Source organism: Macrotis lagotis, chromosome 3 (assembly GCF_037893015.1).
Source record: "Macrotis lagotis isolate mMagLag1 chromosome 3, bilby.v1.9.chrom.fasta, whole genome shotgun sequence".
Classification (NCBI taxonomy): Eukaryota; Metazoa; Chordata; class Mammalia; order Peramelemorphia; family Peramelidae; genus Macrotis; species Macrotis lagotis.
Window position 1 is genome coordinate 114079039 of NC_133660.1, and position 23396 is coordinate 114102434.

The following is a 23396-nucleotide window of genomic DNA, read 5'->3' on the forward strand; positions in this document are numbered from 1 at the left end:
AACCATAAAAGGAAGTGTGGTTGATTAATCAATAAGGTTAATACAATTACTGTGTTTCACAGCGATACCCAGGTAATGTAAAGAGATCTTGGTCCAGTGCATCACATGGACCTCTCTTCTCTGCCTTATACTCCCCACCTGCCTCAGAGATTAATAGAAGACATGCTCAAAAGATACCCTGGCTCTGAAGACATGAATGATGATTATTATTATCTAGTTATAAGACACAGATCTATCCTACTGGAGCCCCTTGATGGCAGAGACCAGTTTTTGTCCATTTTTTTTCAACTCCCCAGGGCTTAGCACAGTATCAAAAAAAGAATAGCCATTTAATAAAAGTGTATTGACTGATTTCTAAGTCACTGGCATAGATATAATAATGACACTACAGAACTGCCAAACAAAGTTCTTCATTTTCTAAATCTGCTACTTATATATTCTCTCTCTCCAAAAAAAACCATATATAAAGATATTCACAGACACTACATAAACACGTGTGTATGTACAGATAAGCACATATATACATACAAATACAGGTCCATATGATATAAAATACATACACACACACACACACACACACACACACTACACACACCCTCCAGTCTAACGTGTCATATTAAAATATGTAGGAAATAATTAAAGAAAGAGATTTCCTACATGTAAGAGAACAATGTATTGAGTAATTAAAAGCTTGGTGTGTTAGGTGCTTGAGTAATTTTTTTTTGGTAATAGTTATTCTTTACTACTTTTCATTAATGTAAAATATTGAAATTAGCAAGAGAAATGTTTTATGTTTCAATGATATCTTTAAAAGTTATAAGCCACATAGTAAAAAAGTATAAAATAAAATTTCAGTTAAAAAATGAAAATTGAAGAATCCACAAGAGGGAGATCTAGCACCTCCAAATTTCCTTAATATCATTTACAGAAATAACAGAAAATGTAGCTATAAAAACAGACAGCACAGTATACCAGAGAAAGTGCACCTCACAGGCAGAAAGATAAAGGTTTAAGTCTTGTCTGTGCTGCTAACAGCTCCATCAGCTTGGAGAAGTCACAAAACTTTTCAATGTTTTAGTCAACTCCTAGTAAGAAAGTTTCATCATCTGCCAATTTCTGGTATCAGTGACATCACAGGTTGAGTCTTGGTCACATGAATAAAATAACCTCAAGCTTTTTCTACCAAAAGCTCCTCTTTCCCACATCAATATTCTTCCAAAGACACTATATGGTTGCCACCTATGGTATTCCATAATCTAAAAAGAAAACCTAAAGCAGGCACATGTAGCAATGGTGAGGGGCTACTGTGGAGGTGGAACAGGCTGGAACATATTTCCAATGAAGACTTGCACAGGAGAATTAAAATAAAAGATAATCAGTGGAGTTAATTATATAGCAAGTTGGGGCAAAAACAACAAGTTAGACCATGTGTTATAGCCACAAAATATCAAAAGAGCAAAGAGGACTCTATACTACTAAGGAAAGAAAGCTCCTATGGACAATGAAGAAGACCCGTAAAATTTTAAGGGTCAAAAGACAGAGATGGTCGCAATCCCACTCTTTCCTCCTCCCAAAAATAGGCAGTGTGAGCACTTTGAAAATAAGTACTGTCTTCTACTTTTCTCTGAATTATCCATATTGTTTAGCAGTATCTGATACACGGGTTCTTAATAAACTGTTTACTTTTCTGAACCAAGAACTTAAAAAAAATCCCTAAACTCAAGGTTTTCCACTGTTCTCTGTCCCTCAAAAAAGTCATACAATACTTGCCATTTGATGTATCCATGTTAGCCTCTATGCTTAAGAAAACTATCTAAAATCTGATTTAACAATAACACTTATATACTGATTTAAGATTTGCAAAGCACTTTACATATATTATCTCCTTTTAGGATTTTGTCTCATTATCCTGCTAATCTCATTCAACTGTTTAAAATGGATAATAATCTCCTATACATTTGCTCCAGTTCTTAAATGAACAGAGACATAACTACCATCAGCTACATGATATTTTGTAGTAAAATAGAATTGAACCTGAGTCTTAGTTCTACTACGAAACTTTGGGCTTCATATAATTGTCTGCAAAATGAGGATAACAACCCACATCACAGGGTTATTGGGAGTAAAGAGCTTTTGAACTTCAGAAAAACTATGGCAATGTGAAGTGGCTATTAGCTAGTGAGGCAGAATGATACTTTGATGGAAGATCATTGCCTCTAGACCTGGGTTCAAAGTCCACTGCTAATGTTTATTATTTGTGTTGTGTGGAGCAAGAAAAATAACTTCCCTAGTCTCCTCACCTCTAAAATGAGTTGGGATGAAATGATCTTTCACATTCCTTTTGGTCACCCTAAGAAATCTAAAATATATAGCGTATTCTCTGAATTCTCTTGAACCTAGACAAAAGGCTTTAATTCAGATAAAAAGGGTGAAACAGTCTGTAGCATCATTCTTCATAAATTAGATGAGTCCTTATTAGTCTTCATTTCATGGAGTACAAGAGAAATGTCATTACCTACATTTGACATATGAAGCAATTGAAGTTAGAAGTTAGATAATGTACCAAAATACCAAAGAGCTAACTAAGGAGTTCTAATCTACAATTCAGGACACTGAACTTGAAGTATAAACTTTTTTCACACTAAGAAAATCACAACTGATCCAGATAGAAACCCACATTGAAATTTAGGTATAAAATATGTTCGTGAATGTGGACATACAATAATGTAAAAAAAAATGGGGTAGTGAACCAAATTTGAAATTTAGTTGTTAAGAGGTAAGAAGGTGGGATAGTTGGTGCAAGACAGTAATAGGTTTCTTTGCATCCCTCAATCCAAGAAGGCTCCAACAAAAGAGGCGGCATTTAAGGAGGGGAAAACTCCTTGTGAGATACTGAAAAGGAAGCCCTATAAAAAGAATTAAAACCAGTATAAACACAAAACAGTAACTTCAATCATGCTTATAAGCCTAGTAAAAATGAATGGCTGTGACTTCAAGTGATTGGGGCACTGTTATTTCATTTGACATAATTTGGGCTTCTACTCACTACTCATTAAAGCAGACAATTATCCTACTTCCTTTAAGTCTATTTTATTTAGTCTCTTTTTTTAATTTTGGGAGGAGACAAGTTGAACTCAAGACTTTTTTTTCACACTCGGCCATCTTTTCGCTGTCCCTTGCAGGCACTTAACAAATGCTTATTTCCTTTCCTTCTATTTGTGTAAATATTTTCCATGACATTTTTGCAGCATTTCTATTTTTAAAAATGGAATATAAGACTTCATTAGCTTTTATTGGATTTAAACTTTAAAAGTTGTATTCATTAAAATTAAAGTCAAAAAAAATTTACTCCTTCACTTCTCAGGGCGAGAAGGAAAGAAGGAATAAATTTTGTCAGAAAACTGAAATTGACTCTGGATCTCAGTGATATGAAAGATCCAAACAAGAGTTACCATGTTAAAAGAAATTAAAGTAATTGTGAGGCAACACAAAAAAGCACTGAAACACAAAAATGAAATAAATGAGAATTCCTAACTTCAATGGTCTTACTTTGATTTGGGAAAAATCAGAACATAAACAAAAGGGAAGATATCCAAGAGAGAAGTAGGGGTAAAGAAAGCTAGTGATGTTATAGTTTTATGTCATGAAAAGTTAAGAAAATTACTTACTGTGCATCATTCATTTTCCCTAGCAGTTAATAAGTTACAAAAATGGCTATTAGAAAGAGTGAGACTATTTTGAGGAAAATTTGATAACCAAAAAATGTAGTAGTTGAGATGTAAGGGTGTAGGATACAGTTGCTACCCATCAACTTTAAAGTTAGCCTTTTTAAAAGGAATTTAGACTTTAGACTTCAATTCTAGACTTTCTGAGTCTAGAAAACAGACCAAAAGATGCACTGTTTGGAGGTGAGGAACAGTCTGTCCTAAGCAAAAACCATATACAAATATACTTCTTTTTTAAACATTTCCATCATAGACATGTTTTGAAAGAAAACATAGACACTCTCCAACAAAACTAACCCTCAAGAAAAATAATGTAAAGAAAAAATATGTTTAACCTGTTTTCAGACACCCTCATTCTTTCTATGGGGATGGGTAGCGCATTTATTATATGGTCTTCAGAATATCTTAGATCACTGTATGTTGATCATCTTACAATATTGCTGTTATTTTGCACACATTACATTTCACTTTGCATCAACTTACGTGTCTTTCCAGGTTTTTCTGAAACCATTCTGTTCATCATAATCTTATAACACAATAACTTTCTATCACATAACACAATTTATTCATCCATTCTCCAACTATTCCCTCAATTTCCAATTTTTTCCAAAAGAAAAGAGATACTATTAAAAAATTCATTTTATTAAGATTTTTTTAACTGTTTTGTTTTTTACATTACATTCATTTTTTAAAATATCCCTCCCTCGGGGGCAGCTAGGTGGCGCAGTGGATAGCACACTGGTCCTAGAGTCAAGAGGACCCGAAATCAAATATTGATCTCAGACACTTAATAATTACCTAGCTGTGTGATCTTGGGCAAATCACTTAACCCCACTGCCTTGCAAAATAAAAATAAAAAAAAAATCCTCCCTCTTCCTGAATCAGCAAGCAGCCTCCTTTTTAACAAAGATGTAAAAAGAAAAAGATTTGGCAAAACTTGTTCCCATCCTATTCTTTTTTTTTTAGGGTTTTTTTTTTTTGCAAGGCAATGGAGTTAAGTGGCTTGCCCAAGGCCACACAGCTAGGTAATTATTAAGTGTCTGAGGCCAGATTTGGATCCCATCCTATTCTCAAAGAAAAAACAAAAAAACAAAAAAAAAACCAATGCTTACAGTTAACCAAAACAGATCAGAAAGCAAGTTCCTTAAAAACAAATGCCACACTGAAACCTCATCTAATATTCTGTCACTCATAGTGATATCAAAGGGTTATCTGATTCAACAGCATACTATATTTGCTTCTACCAGTCCTGCTCTCAAATTTTAAGGCTGAGTTGCCAACATGTTTAAATACCCATTAATGGTTCATTATGATGATTCTGTAACTTATCTACAACTTTCTTAAACCTAAAGTACATTCTTGGATAACAGTCCATAATATTAGTTATGGAGCTGTTTTCCTTATATTAACTACCACTCTTAAAGAGTTAAAGTGCTTATAACCAGGAGGGAACATGAGTAACCTCCTCCCCTTACTGATTCTTAGAATTTCAAAGCTAAATTTCATGTGACAGCCTAATGACCTAGAGTGAAGACCAACAAAGTCCTAGATAAGACTGCCTGGGCTCCCCAGAAACCATCTGTACTTAAGGAATACAAAAAGCAGGTCAAGTTGTTGCTTCCTGGGCTCCAAACAATTTTCCCATTTTCAAAAACTTACCTGTGTTTGCAAAATCTGGATACTCTGGACATGGGGAAGCAGCAAATGAGCATTTGGTAACTGTTTGGTAGATCCCACAGGGGAGAATCGTGGAGTTCCAGTTCCAAAGACCTAGGTGAAAATGCCAAATTTTATCATTATGAAGAGATAAAATGCTTGCTCATTAAACATCAATTACCATTCCAGATGTAGGCTATACTCCTGATGCTAAGTTTCAAAGATCTTCATTTATTATAGTTCCCACTTCTAAATACAAGGTCAATAAATGGCAAACTACTTAAAGCAGGGAAATGTCTTAAGAAAAAGCTGAAAGGAGTCAGAAGATCACTGTACACAGTGACAGTAATATGATCAATTGTGAATAGCTTAGCTATTCTTAGTTACTTACATAATGATCTAAGACAATTTTGAAGGACCTAGTATGAAAAATGCAATCCAACTCCAGAAAAATAACTGATGGAATCTGAATGCAAATCAGAGAACACTATTTTTCACTTTCTTTATTCTTCCTGATGTGTTTTTGGGTTTTTTTTCTGGGGGGGGGGCGGGTTGTGTTCTCTTTTGCAATATAACTAAAATGGAAATGCTTCATATTACTGTACATATAAAATCTATATCAAAGCATTTGCTTTCTCTAGAAGAGGGGAGAAGAGGCAATATGAAATTCAAGAATCATAAAGAAAAATGAATGTCAAAAATGCTTTTACGTATATTTGAGAAAATAAAATAACAATCTTTTAAAAAATGCCTGGAAAGAGCCTGCTTTGTCCAGAGCATTTTAACAAGTATTTGTCATTTGAATTTTGTCTTTTTTAATTTTGGTGTGTCAAAGACTGGATTCAACTAGAATAACTATGGTTTAGTTAATGAAATCAATACTTTTAGTCATAACAATGACCAAAAAGAGATTCACAAATCTCTCAAGAGTCCATATGAGAAGGAGAATAACAAAATTATTGACTTCTCAAGTTTGCTTTAAAAAAGAATGTCTTTTACATTTTACAAAATAAAAACTGAATATTCAAGTGTATTTTTATTTCCTATTCCAGGATCTGTCAAAAATCAAGAGATGAATATGAGGTCATCCTGAAACATATATGATAGTTGCTGCATAGAAATAGCCAGAATTCTGTACATTTAAGTAGGATCTTAAGAGGGGTTTTAACTGAATATGATTGAGATAAAGGGCTTTTCTGGATCTAAGTGTTTTAGAACACCAAATCCACATTTCCAAAAATATTTAGAATTTCTATTCTTTTTTTTTATATATAATCTCTTTGTATATAAGGTTAAACAGATTTACTGGAAGAGGGAGAAAAATTACTTCACCTGGTAGGAAATAACTCCATAAGAGGATGTATTTATAAATAAAGAACTTTCAATGCTCCCTTCTTCAGTTGGCAAAAAAATGATTCTGAAGGAAGTTTGTCCCATTGCTGGAATCACCTGAAAGACAGGTATACAATTAATTCCACACACTCAAAACCAATAATTAAAGTATTCCTATAATCTCTTTGCTTAGACAACTTTCATGCAACTTAAACCTACCAACAGTAAGGATGACGACCCCTGTGGGTTTCTACAACAGTTTAGAATCCCCAATATTGAGGGCACTTTTAAAAAGAAAATACCAAAAAGCTTTACTGATAACAGAGATCTCAAATCCTTTAACTTTCATTTAGGATTAGTGTCTCTGTCCCTACACAAACAACTTAGGTATTTTTTTACATCTTTTCTCTCAAATTCAACATTCAAATCTTTCAAGATTTTTCCCCTAACACCAAGAATTCTCAACCTCTTATGTGCCACAGATCTCCTTGGGCAAGTCTTGTGAAGCCAGTGGACCCCTTTCTCATGAGTAATATTTCTGAATGTACAAAATAAGATGCAGAAGATTTCAAAGGAAACATCATTTCTAAATAAAGTTAAAAAAAAAAAGTTAAGAAACTCTGATCTTCGCCAGAATTTTCATCTTCATATAAAGACAAGGGAGAGCCATATATGATCACTCAAATGCTTTAGTCATTACTAGACATGTCAAGATGACAAAACAGTGTTGAACTCTCTCTGCCATTTTCCTAAGCCCACTAACAAGAACCAAGTTCAAAATTGAAGATGAATATAAGCAAGCATGGAAAAAATTAAGCCATGTATAACTAGCTGGGAATTGTAAATAGAGTTTAAATATCAAGAAAGTTTTTCAGACATATCTATCTGTTCATGACCCCAATTGGGGGTTTTCTTAGCAGATATTGGAGTGGTTTGCTATTTTCCTCTACAGTTCATTTACTAAACAAGGAAACCAAGGCAAACAGGGTTAAGTAACTTGAGCAGGGTCCCACAAGCTAGTAAATGTCTGAGGCCAGATGTGAACCAAGAAGAGTCAATCCTATGTAAGTGCCTAGACCTGCTAGCCTGACTTATCACCTATCTATCACCTACCACTCTCTATGCTGAATTTTTCTCCCTTATATGATGAAATCAAGACCCACCCCAAACAAAGAAAAAAACCTTTTGGAAAAAAAATAAACACCAAAGCAAATAAGCAGAGGAAAAAGACCAGGGTTAGGAGGGAAAAGGGGAGAAAAGCAGAAAATGAAAACTCTGGGCCAAAGAAAGCATGAAACCTTGGCACACTTCCACCACATAGTTTCCAAGAGTACATCAACACTCACCCTGCAATGAACAGGAGACACATGAAAATGTCTAGAAGCTGTAAACACTGAGTTCACTACAACTTCTTTATCCCTACTAGGGTTATGAGCATATAGTATTTTAGCTGTGGGAAGTCCCAGTAACCTAAGGAGAAAAATGAGAAGAAAAAAACACATTATATATGTATATGTGTACGTGTTCAGACATGTAGAGTTTTACAAGATTAATTTTTATCTTTTTTAAAAAAATGCCAAAAGTCCTGAGTTCCATCAAAATAGACTAACTTTAACAGCAAGAAATAGAATTTCCTATAATAAAATTTAATCCAAACCAAAGGGCAAGGGAAAGACAGAATGGCTATACATAGGCTGCAAATAAATAAATAAACAAACAAACAAATTAATAAAGTTAATATTAAAGACAATGAAGATAAAGAATTTGATCCTATTCATGTAAGAATCAGGGGGCAGTCCATGTGATGTTGGTACTCAATATTTTAAAAATAAATTAAGTCAGACTGAGACCTTCAATGTGTTGAGTTTGACTTTCATTGGAAGATTTTTTCAAAAGACCCAGGTAAGAGACACAAGGAATGAGATGAGTCAGGGCTGCAATTTTTACTTAGGATGCCAATTCCCCAAACCAAGGAGGTCACAGATTTTACCTGGCATTCCCAATCTTAATGAAGTTTGTCCTAAATGAAGCCAATGGCGTCATTATATTTTTAAGCAAAATACACATTAGGCAGTAGATATTTCTCCAACTTGTACATATAATTCAAACGAAAATAAATCATATTTAGATAAGAGAAAATTTGCTTGCTCACATGAAACCCCTATTCCCTTAGGCTCTGTTTCCTGGGCACTAAATATAAAGGCTTTTTGCTGAACATTCCACTCTTTTGGAAGTAGCGATCTCTTAACTCACAGGAGGAATATTATTTCTTGATAGTTCTGGCAAAAGAATTGTTTAATTGATGCTAAAAAGACTCCCCTGGTAAAAAAAAATGAAAACATACAACATTGTACCATCTAGTCATTTACAATGACTATAATACAAGTCATTTTTTATTGTACTTTGTGCATCCAGTCAGTCATCACTATACAGAGGCAGGGGAGGAGTCACCAATAGTTAGTTAAATCTTGAAGAACAAGCTACTTCTAATTACCTCACTACTTATCTCTTACTCTTCCTCTGACACCAAGTTCGGTCCTTGCTTCAATCAAAATGGTCTTGACTTCAGTTCAATAAACAGTAATTAAGCCCTTATTATGGAGTTTGCTAGATTCCAGTCAAGTAACATTCTTGTAGACAATACAGATGATTATCAAAAATGTCACTAAAGTCATAGGTATAATTTCAACAGCTCCAGTGAAAAAGGTTTAAATGAGTAGTACTTCTTAGCAAAGGTTAGGAAACGCTAAGAACCTATGTGTTTTCTCTTTAACACCCTGGAAAAGTCTTATCATCCAGAGCCACTGTAAAGGACAGAAATTCATTCTTGGACTCAGCAAGACCCAAGTCCCAGTACTTGATTCTGGATATCTGGATATGTGACCAAGTTCAAATCATTTAACCTATTCCAAAGACTAGCTGCCAAGCCACATCTCTGGAGGGGGCTTCCCCAAGGGGAGTTTAGTTCCTCACACCAATGAAATTACAGATTCAGCTGACAAAAAAAAAAATTAGCACCATCTTTTAAAAAGTCAATCATTTGCTTTTCTCCCTTCTTCCTCTAAACCAAAAGGGTTTAAATTTTAACTTAAGAATTTAAATTTCTTAAGGGACTACCAATCCACTGAGATAATTTTAAAGTACAACTGAGTACAACAATCAAAGAATGTTGCAATCAGAGAAAAATCCTACTGCAGTGGTCCACCAATCCTATCTTGTCACTAAATCAAATAGCAATGTCTTTCCTGGTTTTTAATTTCCAAGAAAAGGGAATCAATTAGTTAAGTCATTAATGGTTACATGTAAATGCTTCATATCCTACCAATATGATTAGGAGAACATCCTTGGTTTCATGTAACACTTCACCCACATGTGTAAAATATCTCCCCAAAGCAGAACCACCAAGGGCATCGGGGAGTATCAGAGCCCACAGCTATCCTGCCCTCCAACAAAGCTGAGACTGAAGCAATAAATCAAACTGCTGGGAATGTTGGCTGGGTCTCTGGAGTAGTTATCACTCTGCTATTTTTAAAGTGTTATGAAGATCTTAAATTTCCTTTACCAGAGATAACTGCCAGGTTCCCCAGGGTCTAAAGGACAATCAAAAGGGAAGTTCTGTCTTTGAAAGGCAAATCTCAGAATTTTATTCTTTTATCAAACCACCCTCTTCTCAGGATAATTAGCACCCTCTACTACAAACCCTCACAACAGCCCGGTGGAATTAAGTGGGATTAAACAATATTATCCTTGCTTGATATATACGGAAGTTAAGCTATGAAAGGGGAAAGGAATTTTGCCCAAGGTCACACACCAAGTAAATGACAGTATCAAAAACAGAAACCAGTAAGCCAAGTAGTCAAGGAAGGCATCCATGCATTTGCCTTGATTCCAGCACTTCTCATCCTTTTTGATGGATATAGTAAAACCTCACTCATCTCAACACTGATAATTCAGATTGTATAACCACCTAGATGCCATGATAATTTTTTCTGAGTAAAAAATAGGATGATGTGATATAACAGAAAAAATACCAGATGGAAGTAAGTCTATTAACAAAGATTCTAAATCCAATTTTATGTGGTCGTGGAAAGCTATATGGCTTCATTTTCCCCAAACTATTTTAAAAAAAAAAGGAGGAAAAGGAGCAAAAATACTTAGTCTGTCTACTTAACAGGACAAAATAAAATAATGAACTTTAATAAAAACACAAAATTACTTAAAAAAAGGTACTGTTATTAAGGTAAATCAAATATAAAATCAAGTTAATCATCACAACAAAGGCTGAATTAACTTTTTATTATAATGCCTTCAGCTAATGCAACCAGTAATTCATTCATTTATATTAAACAACTAGATTGTGACATTATGCTACATTGATTATAAATTTATATACTTTCATTTTGTTTTGTCAATGTTGAAAAGTCAGCAAGCATTTTTTGTGTATAAGTGTACATGGTTTATACAAACCTTTAAAAAAATGTAATCTCAGAAGGAAAGGGAAGGGAATGATACCTACAAATGTAAATGCTTAGAAAATAGGATTTGAGCAGACTTAAAAGGAAGTCAAAAGGCAACAAAGGGAAAAGTATTCCAGGTTTGAAAGCCATCAACAAGGCACAGAATTAGAAGACAGTATCATGTTTAAAAACAAGAAAGAAGGTCAGTATCTCTGAATAAGACTATGGAGGGGGTGGCTAGGTAGCACAGTGAATAGAGCACCAGCCCTGGAGTCAGGAGTACCTGGGTTCAAATCTGACCTCAGACATTTAATAATGACCTAGCTGTGTGGCCTTGGGCAAGCCACTTAACCCCATTTGCCTTGCAAAAAAAAAAAAAAGACTATGGAGAGAAAAGCAAAAATATGAAAATTGGAAAGGCAGAAATGGATCAGTCTATAAAGGTCAAAACACATTTTATATTTGACCCTGGAAATAACATGGAGTCATTGAAGTTTACTGAGTAGAAAGGTGGAGTGTAACATGATCTTAACTTTGGAAAAGTTAGAGCTGAACTTAAGGAAAATCATTATGGCAGCTGAATGGAAAAATGGAATAGAGTGACAAAAATTTGAGCCAGGGAGATCAAACAGAAGGCAATAGTCCAGGTCATCAAGTGTAAAACTGAGGAAGAAGAAAAGAAGATATAGAAGAGACCCTTAGGGGACACCAAAAAAGTTAAGTGCCACCTTGAAGATGATGTAGCATGACAGAATAAGAAGAGGTCAGATGGACAGAGAGAGAGAGAGAGAGAGAGAGAGAGAGAGAGAGAGAGAACTAAGATCAAAGTCACAGATATCTGTTGAAAAGAGAATATCCAGAAGAAGTTGATCAACAGTGTCTAAGGCTGAAGCAGTGGACAATAAAGCCAACGCATGAGAAGAGATCACTAGTGATTTTGAAGAAAATCATTTTAGTTAAATGAAGCTGTCAGATTTCAGAAGAGTGGGGATACTTATAATGATAACAGAAGGTATATCAGGGAAGTAGTCTATGGAAAGAGAGAATGAAGGAGATATATTGGGGGGGTGGAGGGAAGGAATGATAATAGAGGCAATTTGTGAGAGAAGATGGGTTAAGATCAAGGATAATCTACAGCAGTTTGCCCTGATAAAAATGAAGAGCTATTTTTTCACATGAGTCAGAGATGAAAGAGGAGACTGTGGGGAATACATGTGAGTGATGTGAGATAAGGGAAAGAGAGGGAACTCTCAATGAAGAGTTCAATTTTTTTCAATGAAGTATAAGGCTAGGTTCTCGGCTGAGAGAGTGATAAGAAGAAAGGGTATGGAGAAAGTTTGAGGAAGGAGGAAAAGGTCTGATAGTCACTATGCAGTGAGTTGATTAGGAAGATATAAAAAGGAATGTGTTGGTGCAATGAAGGTGCAGTTGAGATTATATAATCAACAAATTTTGTAATGAACTTGTTTTTATGATTTTTCTCCAATTTCATCTGGCTGCATACAAATAGAAAAGAAGTTTTCAGAGAGTGGGGATAATCCAAAGTAAGAATGAATCACTTAATCCCACTAAGCCTCTATCAAAATTATAAATTACAGACCTCCTGTAAGCTTCATTTGCAAATGGAGTTTCAATACCACCGTGATCATAAGATCTTAAATACAGAGTTGAAAGGGACCACAGAAGCAAATCACCTTCCCAGAAAAAACTTGGCCAAGATCCTCTGACTCCAAATTCAACACTCTTTACACCATACCACACCTCAATATATTAGTAAGCAAAACCACAAAACTTCCACATACTGTCCCCAAGATAGCAGCAAGGAAGAGTGTGGGGACTGTTTAGTCCAGAGTCCCAGAGGGGTGAACAACAATGGCTTTACTTTAGAGGCCAAAGAGAGCTCTCTTTATAATACTCCCATGAGTGTTAGACAGATATTCCCCATTATACAGATGGTGAGACCAAGGGGTTAAGTAACTCATTCAAGATAACACATGAATATTAAAGACTTCTTTTGCTTTTGATAATGTAAACTCCTTGAAGGAAATGGGCTGTGTCATTTGTCATTTTTTAGTTCTCCAGGCTCTAGCACAAGACATAGTAAGCATCAGTTGTTATTTTCAATGAATTAATTCAATTTCAAAAACAAAATAAAAAGTCATACACCAGGTGCAACTTGAAGACAATGGTTATTATTCTTCAAATGTCTGATACCATTAAAATACCTTTTTTCTTTTCTTGTATTCATTTTTCTCCAGTTTTCCCTCTTCCCTTATCTTATATTCATCACCTCCCTTAAAGGGAAAATTACTGGGCTTAAGACTCAGGAGATCTAGGGAAAGGGTTTGAGTCCAATCTCAGAAACTTTCTAGTTATATGACTTTGAGCAGTCAGGTCACTTAAAACTTTATAAGGCTTAGATTTCTCACTGGTAAAATAGGAATAAAAATACCTGTAGACTTTCTCTTATAGGGTTATTGTGATAATCAAATAAAAAATGTATATAAAATCCCATGCAAACCTTAAAGCATGATATAAATATCTGTATCTGTGTGTATGTGTATGTGTGTGTGTATACACACACACACACTCATCTCTTCCATGCTACATAATTATATATACATACACACAACTTTATGTATGTACATATATGTATATATGGCTTATACATGCATACACACAACAGGATATTACAATTGAAGGCAACAATCATGGTATATCACTGACTGTATTAAAATTAAAATTGATTGGGGAGAGGAGAGGCATAAAAACTAAATATATAAAGGGGGGGAAGAAGAAATCAAATACTTACTGCACTCCAAAATCTAGGACTGAAGGCTGAAAATGCAAGCCCTTCCCACTAGATAGCTTATCTGAGAAGCTAAAAAGGAAAAGAAAACAGTGATTAATTTTATTAACCTTTTGAAGTTTTCATGCTGAACTTAAGACAAACATGGCAGACTCACTAAAGGCCCTTATGTGGATAAGAATTCTCTCAACTACAAGGATATTTTGAGACAGATTCTAAAAATGCTTTAAAAATAACTAACTTAATAGTAAGATGTTCTTCAACGTAGAAATTCTGGGTAGGCAGGAATTGGTACTCATAAATCATGGTTAATCTACCATTTCATCAAAATGGACAAGAAAAATCTAATGTAGGACTTAACCCCAAAACACAGACAGAAGGGGGGGGGGGGGGCTGAAACTTTAACAGGCTACCTTTTCTGGCTCCAAATAAAGGAATGATTTGTAAAAGATCAGTTTGAGAGATTCTATAAATTTTGTATAAGATTTTTTTCCTTTTTATTAGCTATTCATTACACACACACACACACACACACTCACACACACTCACACACACTCTCACACTCACACAGCTAAGACTTGGGGCCCTGAGCAGACTCTTTGCACAAAGCTGATGAAGGACAGAGACTAGAAAAACTTGGAAGAGAAAGAATTGAAAGGAAAAGATTGACCCTTATGAGAAAACCAATCCAAATGTTGAGGTATATTTTGAACTGTGAAGACTGATTTCCTTTACAGGAGGGTCAGTTTTTGCCAGCTCTATTACCTTCAATTTCAACACAAAACATTCCTTCTTTCCACACCTGTGAAGAAGTTCCCATACTCCCAAAACAAGACCCTTAACAGTTCTAAGTAACAAAGAATCCTCTGCTAAACTGTCCTCCAGCCCTATCCCCCTCCACTGGCAAGACAATAGTCTTTTTGGGATAAGTACATGAAAAGGAAACAGTCATAACGTTCAAGAAAATTAATAAAAGATTTCTTTTGATTTCACTATTTGAGAGTTCATACAATGTTTACCAATGGACTTGTGAGTGTCCCAAAACTTTGTCTCAGAGAAAGAAAGGATAAAACAAAATTGATTTTATAAAAAGACAACTCAAAGAAAAAGTCAAGATTTAATACCAAAGTCTCTCCACCACCCCCAATATAATTTTAAACAGGTCTCTGAAAAAATTGTAGATGGGGAAAAAAGAATCTGCCCTCAAAGAAATAATGCACATCTTCAGTCACTTCAAAAGAAAAACGAAATCTAGTTAATTTACTAGACTGTGCCTTGAGTACTAGTCTGGAATGGATTGTATTGTTCCCTTTTGAGGTGACCCTAAACCATGTCAAGTTTTATATTTTACAAAATCCCTCAACCTTTCAAGGAGTTCACAACCTAATGTGGGCAATGGCATTCAAAAATAATTAAACCTAAAAGAAATATGCAATATAAATGGAAGGGAAGTTCAGAAGGACAGTCACAGCATTACGGGGGGGGGGGGGGGGGGGGGGGTGGGGGGGTTAAGTCAATCTTGAAAGAATACAGATGGGCGGCTAGGTGGCACAGTGGATAAAGCACCAGCCTTGGAGTCAGGAGTACCTGGGTTCAAATCCAGTCTCAGACACTTAATAATAACCTAGCTGTGTGGCCTTGGGCAAGCCACTGAACCGTTTGCCTTGCAAAAAACTAAAAAACAATAAAAGACAGAAAAAAATCAGGAAGAAAAGCCTGACTTCACCCCACCCCCAGCCCCTCCAAGACTAAACATGGTCCTCAGGAATTCAGAACTGGAGCTCTGGGGATGAAACAGAACAGTCACAGGTGTCATCTGTGGTTTTCTTAACATGTTGTATCCTCTCAGGAAAAACAGGAAGGATGATTTTTGTCTTTGTATGCCTAGAACCCACTACATATATAGCATTCATAAAATGTGAGCTAAATTACAAGAAAAAAAATAGGCCAGTTCAAGACTAACCCAACCTAGGAAGATAAGCAATGCATATGCTAGGTTGAAAGAGAGCTGCTTATCTAGTCCAATCCCTCATTTTGGGGGTTTCATCATTTGGCCAGGGTTGTCCAGGTAGAGAGGGCTAAACTAGGTTTTCAATCACCATCCTCTGAACCTGCAATTCAGCACCCTTCTCAATATACCACAATTATCTTTTGAAATCCTTTGTGATCTAACTGGAAAAGGGAACAAAGCCCAATAAGGAGGCTTGGCTTGCATGAAAACAGTTTTCCCAAAATAATTAAATCTCATAACAGTTCAAGCTTTGAATTATATGGGAGGCCCTCAATGCTGGTCTGAGACAGGTAAGACTACAGAAACAGATAAGAGGGGAAAAGACTTGTAAGGGAATTTCTGGAACAAAATATAAGGAATAAAACTGTTGTAGAAAAACTGCTGAACCTGGAAGGACAGAATTTAAATCTATCCTCAAATACTAAGGAGCTACATGACCCTAAGTGGGCAAACTAGTCTACCTGTGCCTGTCTCAGTTACCTCAAATGTAAAATGAGAATAATAACAGCACCCACCTCTCAGGGATGTTGTGAGAATAAATTGAGATATTTGTGAAGCAATTTATAAACCTTAAAACACTAAATAATTATAGTTATTGTGAATTTCATCCTTAAATGTTGTCACATTATTTTAGTACATTCATAATTTAATATTTAATATTTTAGAATGGAAAACACCACTAACCTTAAACTTTTTCCCTGAAACTCTCAAATAGACTATGGGGAATACCAGGATCCTACAGAAATATTAGATCACAGGGTAGCATAAACCTATGATATATGTTAACTTCTTTATTGAAATGTTAAATAGCAGTAATTCTCTCAGAAGAGGACAAATTAAATATCATCCTAGATCATCTGAAAAAAGACAAAGGTCAAAAAGGTCCCCATTCCCAATAAAACAAGGCCTTTAAGGGAAAGGGACTGAGTCATTTACAATTCAATTTAATCCAATCAATGTTTATTAAGCATCTACAGGATGAAAGACATCAGGGACAGAAGGACATAGACAAAAATTTCCTCAACTTCAGTACCTAGAGAAGTATCTCTCAACTACAGTCCATCCTATATAAGGGATTTTCCTTAAACACAAAATCAAACGTCATTCCCTTATTCAATAATGGCTCCCTGTTACATCTAGAATTGATTATACTTCTTAAAATGTTTATAAACTGGCTCCAATCTATCTTTCTAGCCTTATTTGCTACATGCACACACAGCCTCTCCTCCTCCCCTCTCCTTCCCCCCACCCTCTTCCTCTCTCACTCTTTTTGTCTCTGTCTCTCTCTCTGTCTCTGTTCCTGACAGATAACACCCTTTCTCTGATATTCGTGCCCATGTCCTGGCCCATGCTCTATACCTAGAATCTGCTTCAAAGAATATCTCTCTTCTTCTATCAAGCATCACCTTTCAAATGAAACCGTTTCTGATGTCCCCAACTACTACTGCCTTCCCTTCTCAAACTACCCTGTGATTAACCACTGTGTGTTTTACATATGTATCTATTAGCTTACTTATATAGGCCTATGTTGTCTCCCCAAGAGAACAGAAAAATTCAGATGAGGAACTGTGGCCCCAACACATAGCCCAGTTCCTGGAACACATTTTATAACTGTAATACATATAATATAATATAGTTACTGTGAATTTCATCCTTAAATGCTGTCACATGTATTTTAGTACAGTTATAATTTAAAATTTATTATTTCAGAATGGAAAATACCACTGGCCTTGAACTTTTTCTTAAACTGGTACTGCTACATAACTTTGAACAAATCACCATCTATGCCTTTTTTGAATTTGGTCAATTCAAGGAACAAAGCTAGAATTTCCATAATACAACATAATAAAAAAAGATAATTGCACATGAAAATGCAAATCTACCATGTACAACTGGCAATTCTCTCCAAATATGACAAAGTTATCATGGACATTTCTTTTTTTTTTCCCTCCCCTCCCCCTATGGATGAATATCCATAGACTCAAATAGGTGTGTGTATGTGTGTGTGTGTGTGTGTGTGTGTGTGTGTGTGTATACACACACATACATATATATACCATATATGATTCAAGGATTATTGTTATAGGCAATTAAAAGCAAGAATTCAGCAACCCAAGCCTCACAATCTCAAGTATTACAGTAGATCTAACAGACAAGCTAAGCTTAAACTAATCTAACCTGTAGAGAAATATTCTCTATAAAATTTCTCCTCTAACTCATGATGTCCATTCTGACTTCCCAATATGAAAACTGAATCTTGAAGTCATGATTTTTGTGAAAGTTACCAAACATGTCCTCTTTTTCCTTCTTTAAATTATCATCATGGAGTCATAGTTTTGAAGCCATCTCATTTCACAGAGGAGAAAATTGGTGCTTATCCCAAGTCTTTCTAACATAGCTCAAAGACCAGCCTGCTATTCACTATAACAGATGGTGCCCTGTAACTTAGATCTGGCCTCTCACTACCTAAAAAATTTATAAAGTTAAAGTTAAAAGAAATTTTTTGTTAACAATGCTTTAAAAGTATATTTTTAAAACTAAAGCAAACTCTAGCTCTGACATATAGCACTTCTCTCATTCAAAAAAAAAAAATGGGAGATACAGAAAAGCACCCATAGAAACCTCTCATGTATGTGCTAAAGAACAAAAGAAAAGGAAATACTGAATCTCCCAGGCCAATGACACTAGTTCTCAGATGTCTGTTTTAAGCCAGAAATGATGTTCCCTCCCTTTCAATTTCAAAACAAGTCAGCAGCTTCAGAGAAATCACTCAGCTGATTTCTCATTAGCCATGAAAATAGAAGAAAAATAAAAGGCTTCCCACAAACCTACCATAAATCAGTCTTAATCTTTAAGGCCAGACACAGGGCACTTTAGTCAAATTTATTTCTCTTGAAGAATATCTTAAGTCAGGGTCAACCTGACCCTTTTTACTTTGAGGAGTCCAGAATCCAACAAGAAATGAAAAGAGGGTAGAAATCCTGTTTGAATTTAGCCACCATTCCAAATGTATTACCCACCTCAAGATAAAATATTTTTAAAAAAACAGCCCTCAAGAACAGATGAGAAGACAACATCCTCCACACCTTTGTGTGGGATAACAGGGGCAAGAAGAGGATAGCATGATAGCATATTGCATATTCTCAGATAATTCAGATGTATCAATTGGGTTGACTGGATTGTTTTAAAAACAATCTTTTATTAATTTTTTTTTCTTATAAGGAATACCTCTCTGGAATGGGGTAGGGGGGGTTCAGGCTACAATCTAGACAATTAAAAATAGCAATAAAAAATGTTTTCACAATTAAAGCATTAATAATAGTGGACGGCTTCATTTAGGCAGATTTCTCCCACATTTCTATTAAAGAAATGTCTTCTATAGTTTGGGGAGGTGGTTTCCCCCCCCCTTATATGAGCATTTCTGGGATTTCAAGTTTAATGGAAGCCTGTCATCAACAAACCAAAGAGGGGGCAGCTAGGTGGCACAGTGGATAGAGCATCAGCCCTGGAGTCAGGAGGACCTGAGTTCAAATGCAGCCTCAGACACTTAATAATTTCCTAGCTGTGTGGCCTTGGGCAAACTACTTAACCCCATTGCCTGGCAAAAACGAAAAAAATAAAAATAAAAACAAAAATAAAAACAAAAACAAACCAAAGGGAAAACCCATTTAGCATGGGATCATTTTTTTCTCTAAGTTCAGAGCCCAATATGAGAATTTGAGGAAGAAGAAAAGAGAGAAAGAATAGGAAAGAAGGAAAAAGACAAAGAGATAAGAAAATGGGAGGAAGGGACAGAACAATAGACAAAAAGAGAAAGAGACAGAGGAGAGAACAGGAGAGTGAAAAGGGAAAGGAAGGAGACAGATGAGACAGGGACAGACAGAAAAACAGAACCACAAAGTATAAAAGGAGTATTGAAAGGAGCCTGGTGTCAAATGAAAACTTCCCCCAATACCAGCAAAGTCTAAAGAAAATTCAAGCCAAGTTACTTTGAAAGAATATATGTGTGCGTGAGTATATATACATATCTGTAATGTACATGCATATATATATATATAAATATATATGTATATATTCATACATCTTTCATTTTAAAACTTCATCTTCTCTCTAATCCAAAAACTATTTGAGTTTTACCCTTTCACTATCAGGACAAGAAAGAGTGGCCAGAAGTCTTTTCAGTCTACAATGTGTTCATTCTGAATGCATTTCAGAGATTCCCAAATACAGTCCTTTGTCCCTAAGACAAAAGAATTAAATCCATCTGCTGTTATTAACTACTCCACTGTATTAAAAAAAATCAGTTTGGTATCCATTCATTGGGAAATCTATTAATCCTGCCTGCTCAGGAAGAAGTTCAGACGATGATTTTTCTTCCCCTAGAGAGGAATCTTTCCTGAGGTTTGCCCCCTCCTCAGTCTCCTTTCAAAATCATTAAGAAAAGAAAATCTCTCAGTAAGAAAAATATAGAATCAAAAAAATTAGATTAGACCAAGAATCAGCCTTCCCAGACAAGCTTCTGCCAGAGTTAAAACCCTTGGTGGTAATAATGCCCAGATGAGGAAACTGAAGCAAACAAGGTTAAGTGACTTGCCCCAGGTCACCCAGTTAATGAGCGCTTGAGAGTTGGATTTGAACTAGGGCTCTATCCACTGTGCTGCCTAGTATTTACTATATACCTGTTTATTCAGGTTTCATCTGTCTTCAATATTTAATGCTCTAAACAAAGCCACTCCTACTAAATTCAGACAATAGCAGGTTTGGAATTACTATGGAAACACTGATTTCTTGGAACCATAAATACTATCATTGCATTAAAGAGATTATGAATTCATGGAATACAAAGTTTTTTTTTTATCTTTGTACCCACAATGCCTTTCTTGAGCAGGGTAGGCAATTAATAAAAAGCTTATTAAAAGAAAAGACTTTTACTACTGCACATTTGCTGGTATGGGGTGAAAATACAAGGGGTGAGGTGATAAACACTGTATATGAATGAGTGCAAGTAGAGCTTAGACTATGTCAGCTCCATCCTTAGTGACCCCTACAGGGGTTCCTTAGGAAGAATGAAGATAAAATAAGGTAACAGGAATGCATCTGACCTGGGAGGAAGAGTACAGGAGGTTGAAGAAAGCAGCAGAGTTAGAAAGTACTCTCACTCCAATCTGCCCCAGAGAGGGGAACATACATTATCAATCTGACCTAATCTCCCCAAGCTTGGATGTTAATAATGTCTAGATAAGTCAGCACAGAGGACTTTCTGATTTGTCTTCCACTGTTCCCCACAACTGTGTTGCAGAGAGGCAGGTGAATGAAAAGCAATTTATTCAACTCAAAATAAAAAAAAATAAGCAAAAGGACACTCTGAGACCCTCTTCCCCTGTCCCCAAGGTACATAGACTTCCAACTCCAGAATTTAGTCATCCATAGGGAAGGAAGTATTTTAAAAAATTCTTTCTTGACTTGCAGCGAGTGCTCAAACAAGCCCCAGCTCTAGGCCGATGATATCCACTGTAGACTTAGCCTGCGGCCACACTGGCCACACCCTGGCATGACTCTGCATACTAACCAACCTCTTGACAACTCCCTGGCTTAAGTTTCTGATGTTATCATAATAAAAAACTCAACTACTTATGGGACCCCAACTAAGTAAGTCATTTAACTTCTCCTGGTCTCAGTTTCCTACATCAATCAAATGAAGGATTTGGAACAGATCATAGGATTAATTCAGTTTTGTAACTTGAAGGGACCTTAAAAGGCCTGGTCCAATGGGTTCATCCGATTTGAGGAAGAAAGCAAGGCAGGCCTGGGGACCTAGCTGGTAAGAGCCAGGATTCCACCACAAATATGACTCTGACATTCCTACTTGTTGGCACCAATCCGAAAGGCCCTTGTAGTTCTGGTTTTCTTCAAGTATTGATTTTGCATGTACCCAGGTATCTACCTGGATAGAATGCAAGCAGGCTGAGAGAAAGCAGTGTCTGATTTCTGCCTTTCTAGCCTAGTCTCTGGTACAATAACCTGGCAATGTATTTAATAAATGCTTGCTGACAGACCCATATGCTACAAATTCAACACTTAACCATGAAAAGAAGGATGAAGACAAAATATTTTTCAGTTCACCCTTGTCAAGAGAAGATCCAAGGCAGAAACATCCAAAATTTAAGGCACATTTTTACTTCAACAGCAGAAAATCATGTTACACCCAAGCCAAGAAGTTTATTAACTCTAGAGACAAACTGGGTGATTTTATTTTTTTCATTATAATTATGTTTTAAAAAAATCATTGAGGGGAATCTAAAAAGGTTTCAGCAATTCCAATAAACTCTAGGGCTCTCAAACCCAGAAAGTAGGGAAGACAGCCATCAGAGAGACAGGTAGCATCTCAGGCTCCAGGAGTGCTGAACCTGCACAGGTAGCATGGTGGAGAAAACCTTTTACCTGGGTTGGGGCCGCCTGACAAGCTTCCCCCAGAATACAGATGCAGCCAAGTTGCTAAGGTGTTTCCCTCAAACAGTCTTGACTCTTACAGGGCAACAGGCATCACACCTTAGAATTTTACCCTAATGAGCTGGCTGCTCAAATTTCCATTTCCTTTCTAAATAATTTTGCTGCTTACTGGCCTCCAATATGGTTGTGGCTGGGGGAGGAGGAGGAGACAGTGGGCAAAGGAAGCTAGTTCCTCACTGATGTGTGTTCTCAAAGAAGACCACGACATCAGGGAGGTGCTATCATGACTAGCACATGAATTGGATTTGAGTGAGAGGGATGCTAGGCCTCATTTTCTCTTCCAGAGCCATCTGGGTCCAGTGACTATATAAGAATCAGGACAAATGGAGATGGCCCTGAATGCAAAGCAGAGTTAAGTGACTTGCCCAAGGTCACACAGCTAGTAAGTCAAGGGTCATATATATAAGGTTGGATTCCTACTCCCAACCTGATTCCAAGGGCAGTGTTCTATCCACTGAGCCATCTGGTTCCCTTGTTGTTCCTTACTAATAGGCAGGAGAAAGCTATGACAGGCGAAGGACTGTCCACTTCCTAAATTAGAAATGAATCAAAAAGCATTTATATAACACTATGTGCGAAGTCAATCAACAAGCATTATTAAATACTGTACCAAGTACTAGAGAGGCAAAAAAAAAAAAAAAGCCAAAACAGCAATAAGCAGTCTCTGACCTCAAGGAGCTTGTATTCTAATGAAAAAGGCAACATACAAATCCCTATGTATATATAAACTACATACAGAGTAAATAGAAGGCCTTCTCAGCACTGTACTAACAACCAACCCCAAAAGATCAGAAAGGAGAAAAAGACAAAATTCTTCATTCACTTCACCCAAAGCAAGACATCTCTTCTTCAACTGAGCCAGAAGCCTTTATCTTACTTTAACAATCCTCTCTCAA

At 36.1% G+C, this 23396-nt stretch overlaps 1 protein-coding gene across 3 annotated transcripts in view; it reads right to left on the reverse strand.

The window, feature by feature from the left end:
- Window positions 1-23396, reverse strand: part of TMEM131L (transmembrane 131 like) — a 160527-nt gene that overhangs the window by 62881 nt on the left and 74250 nt on the right. For all 3 annotated transcript variants that reach the window (XM_074229105.1, XM_074229106.1, XM_074229104.1), the window contains exons 4-7: window positions 13983-14051; window positions 8060-8183; window positions 6714-6830; window positions 5385-5495 (exon numbers count right to left, since the gene is read on the reverse strand). In XM_074229105.1, the coding sequence (XP_074085206.1) occupies window positions 5385-5495; window positions 6714-6830; window positions 8060-8183; window positions 13983-14051 (421 nt within the window). The remainder of the gene's footprint in view (window positions 1-5384; window positions 5496-6713; window positions 6831-8059; window positions 8184-13982; window positions 14052-23396) is intronic.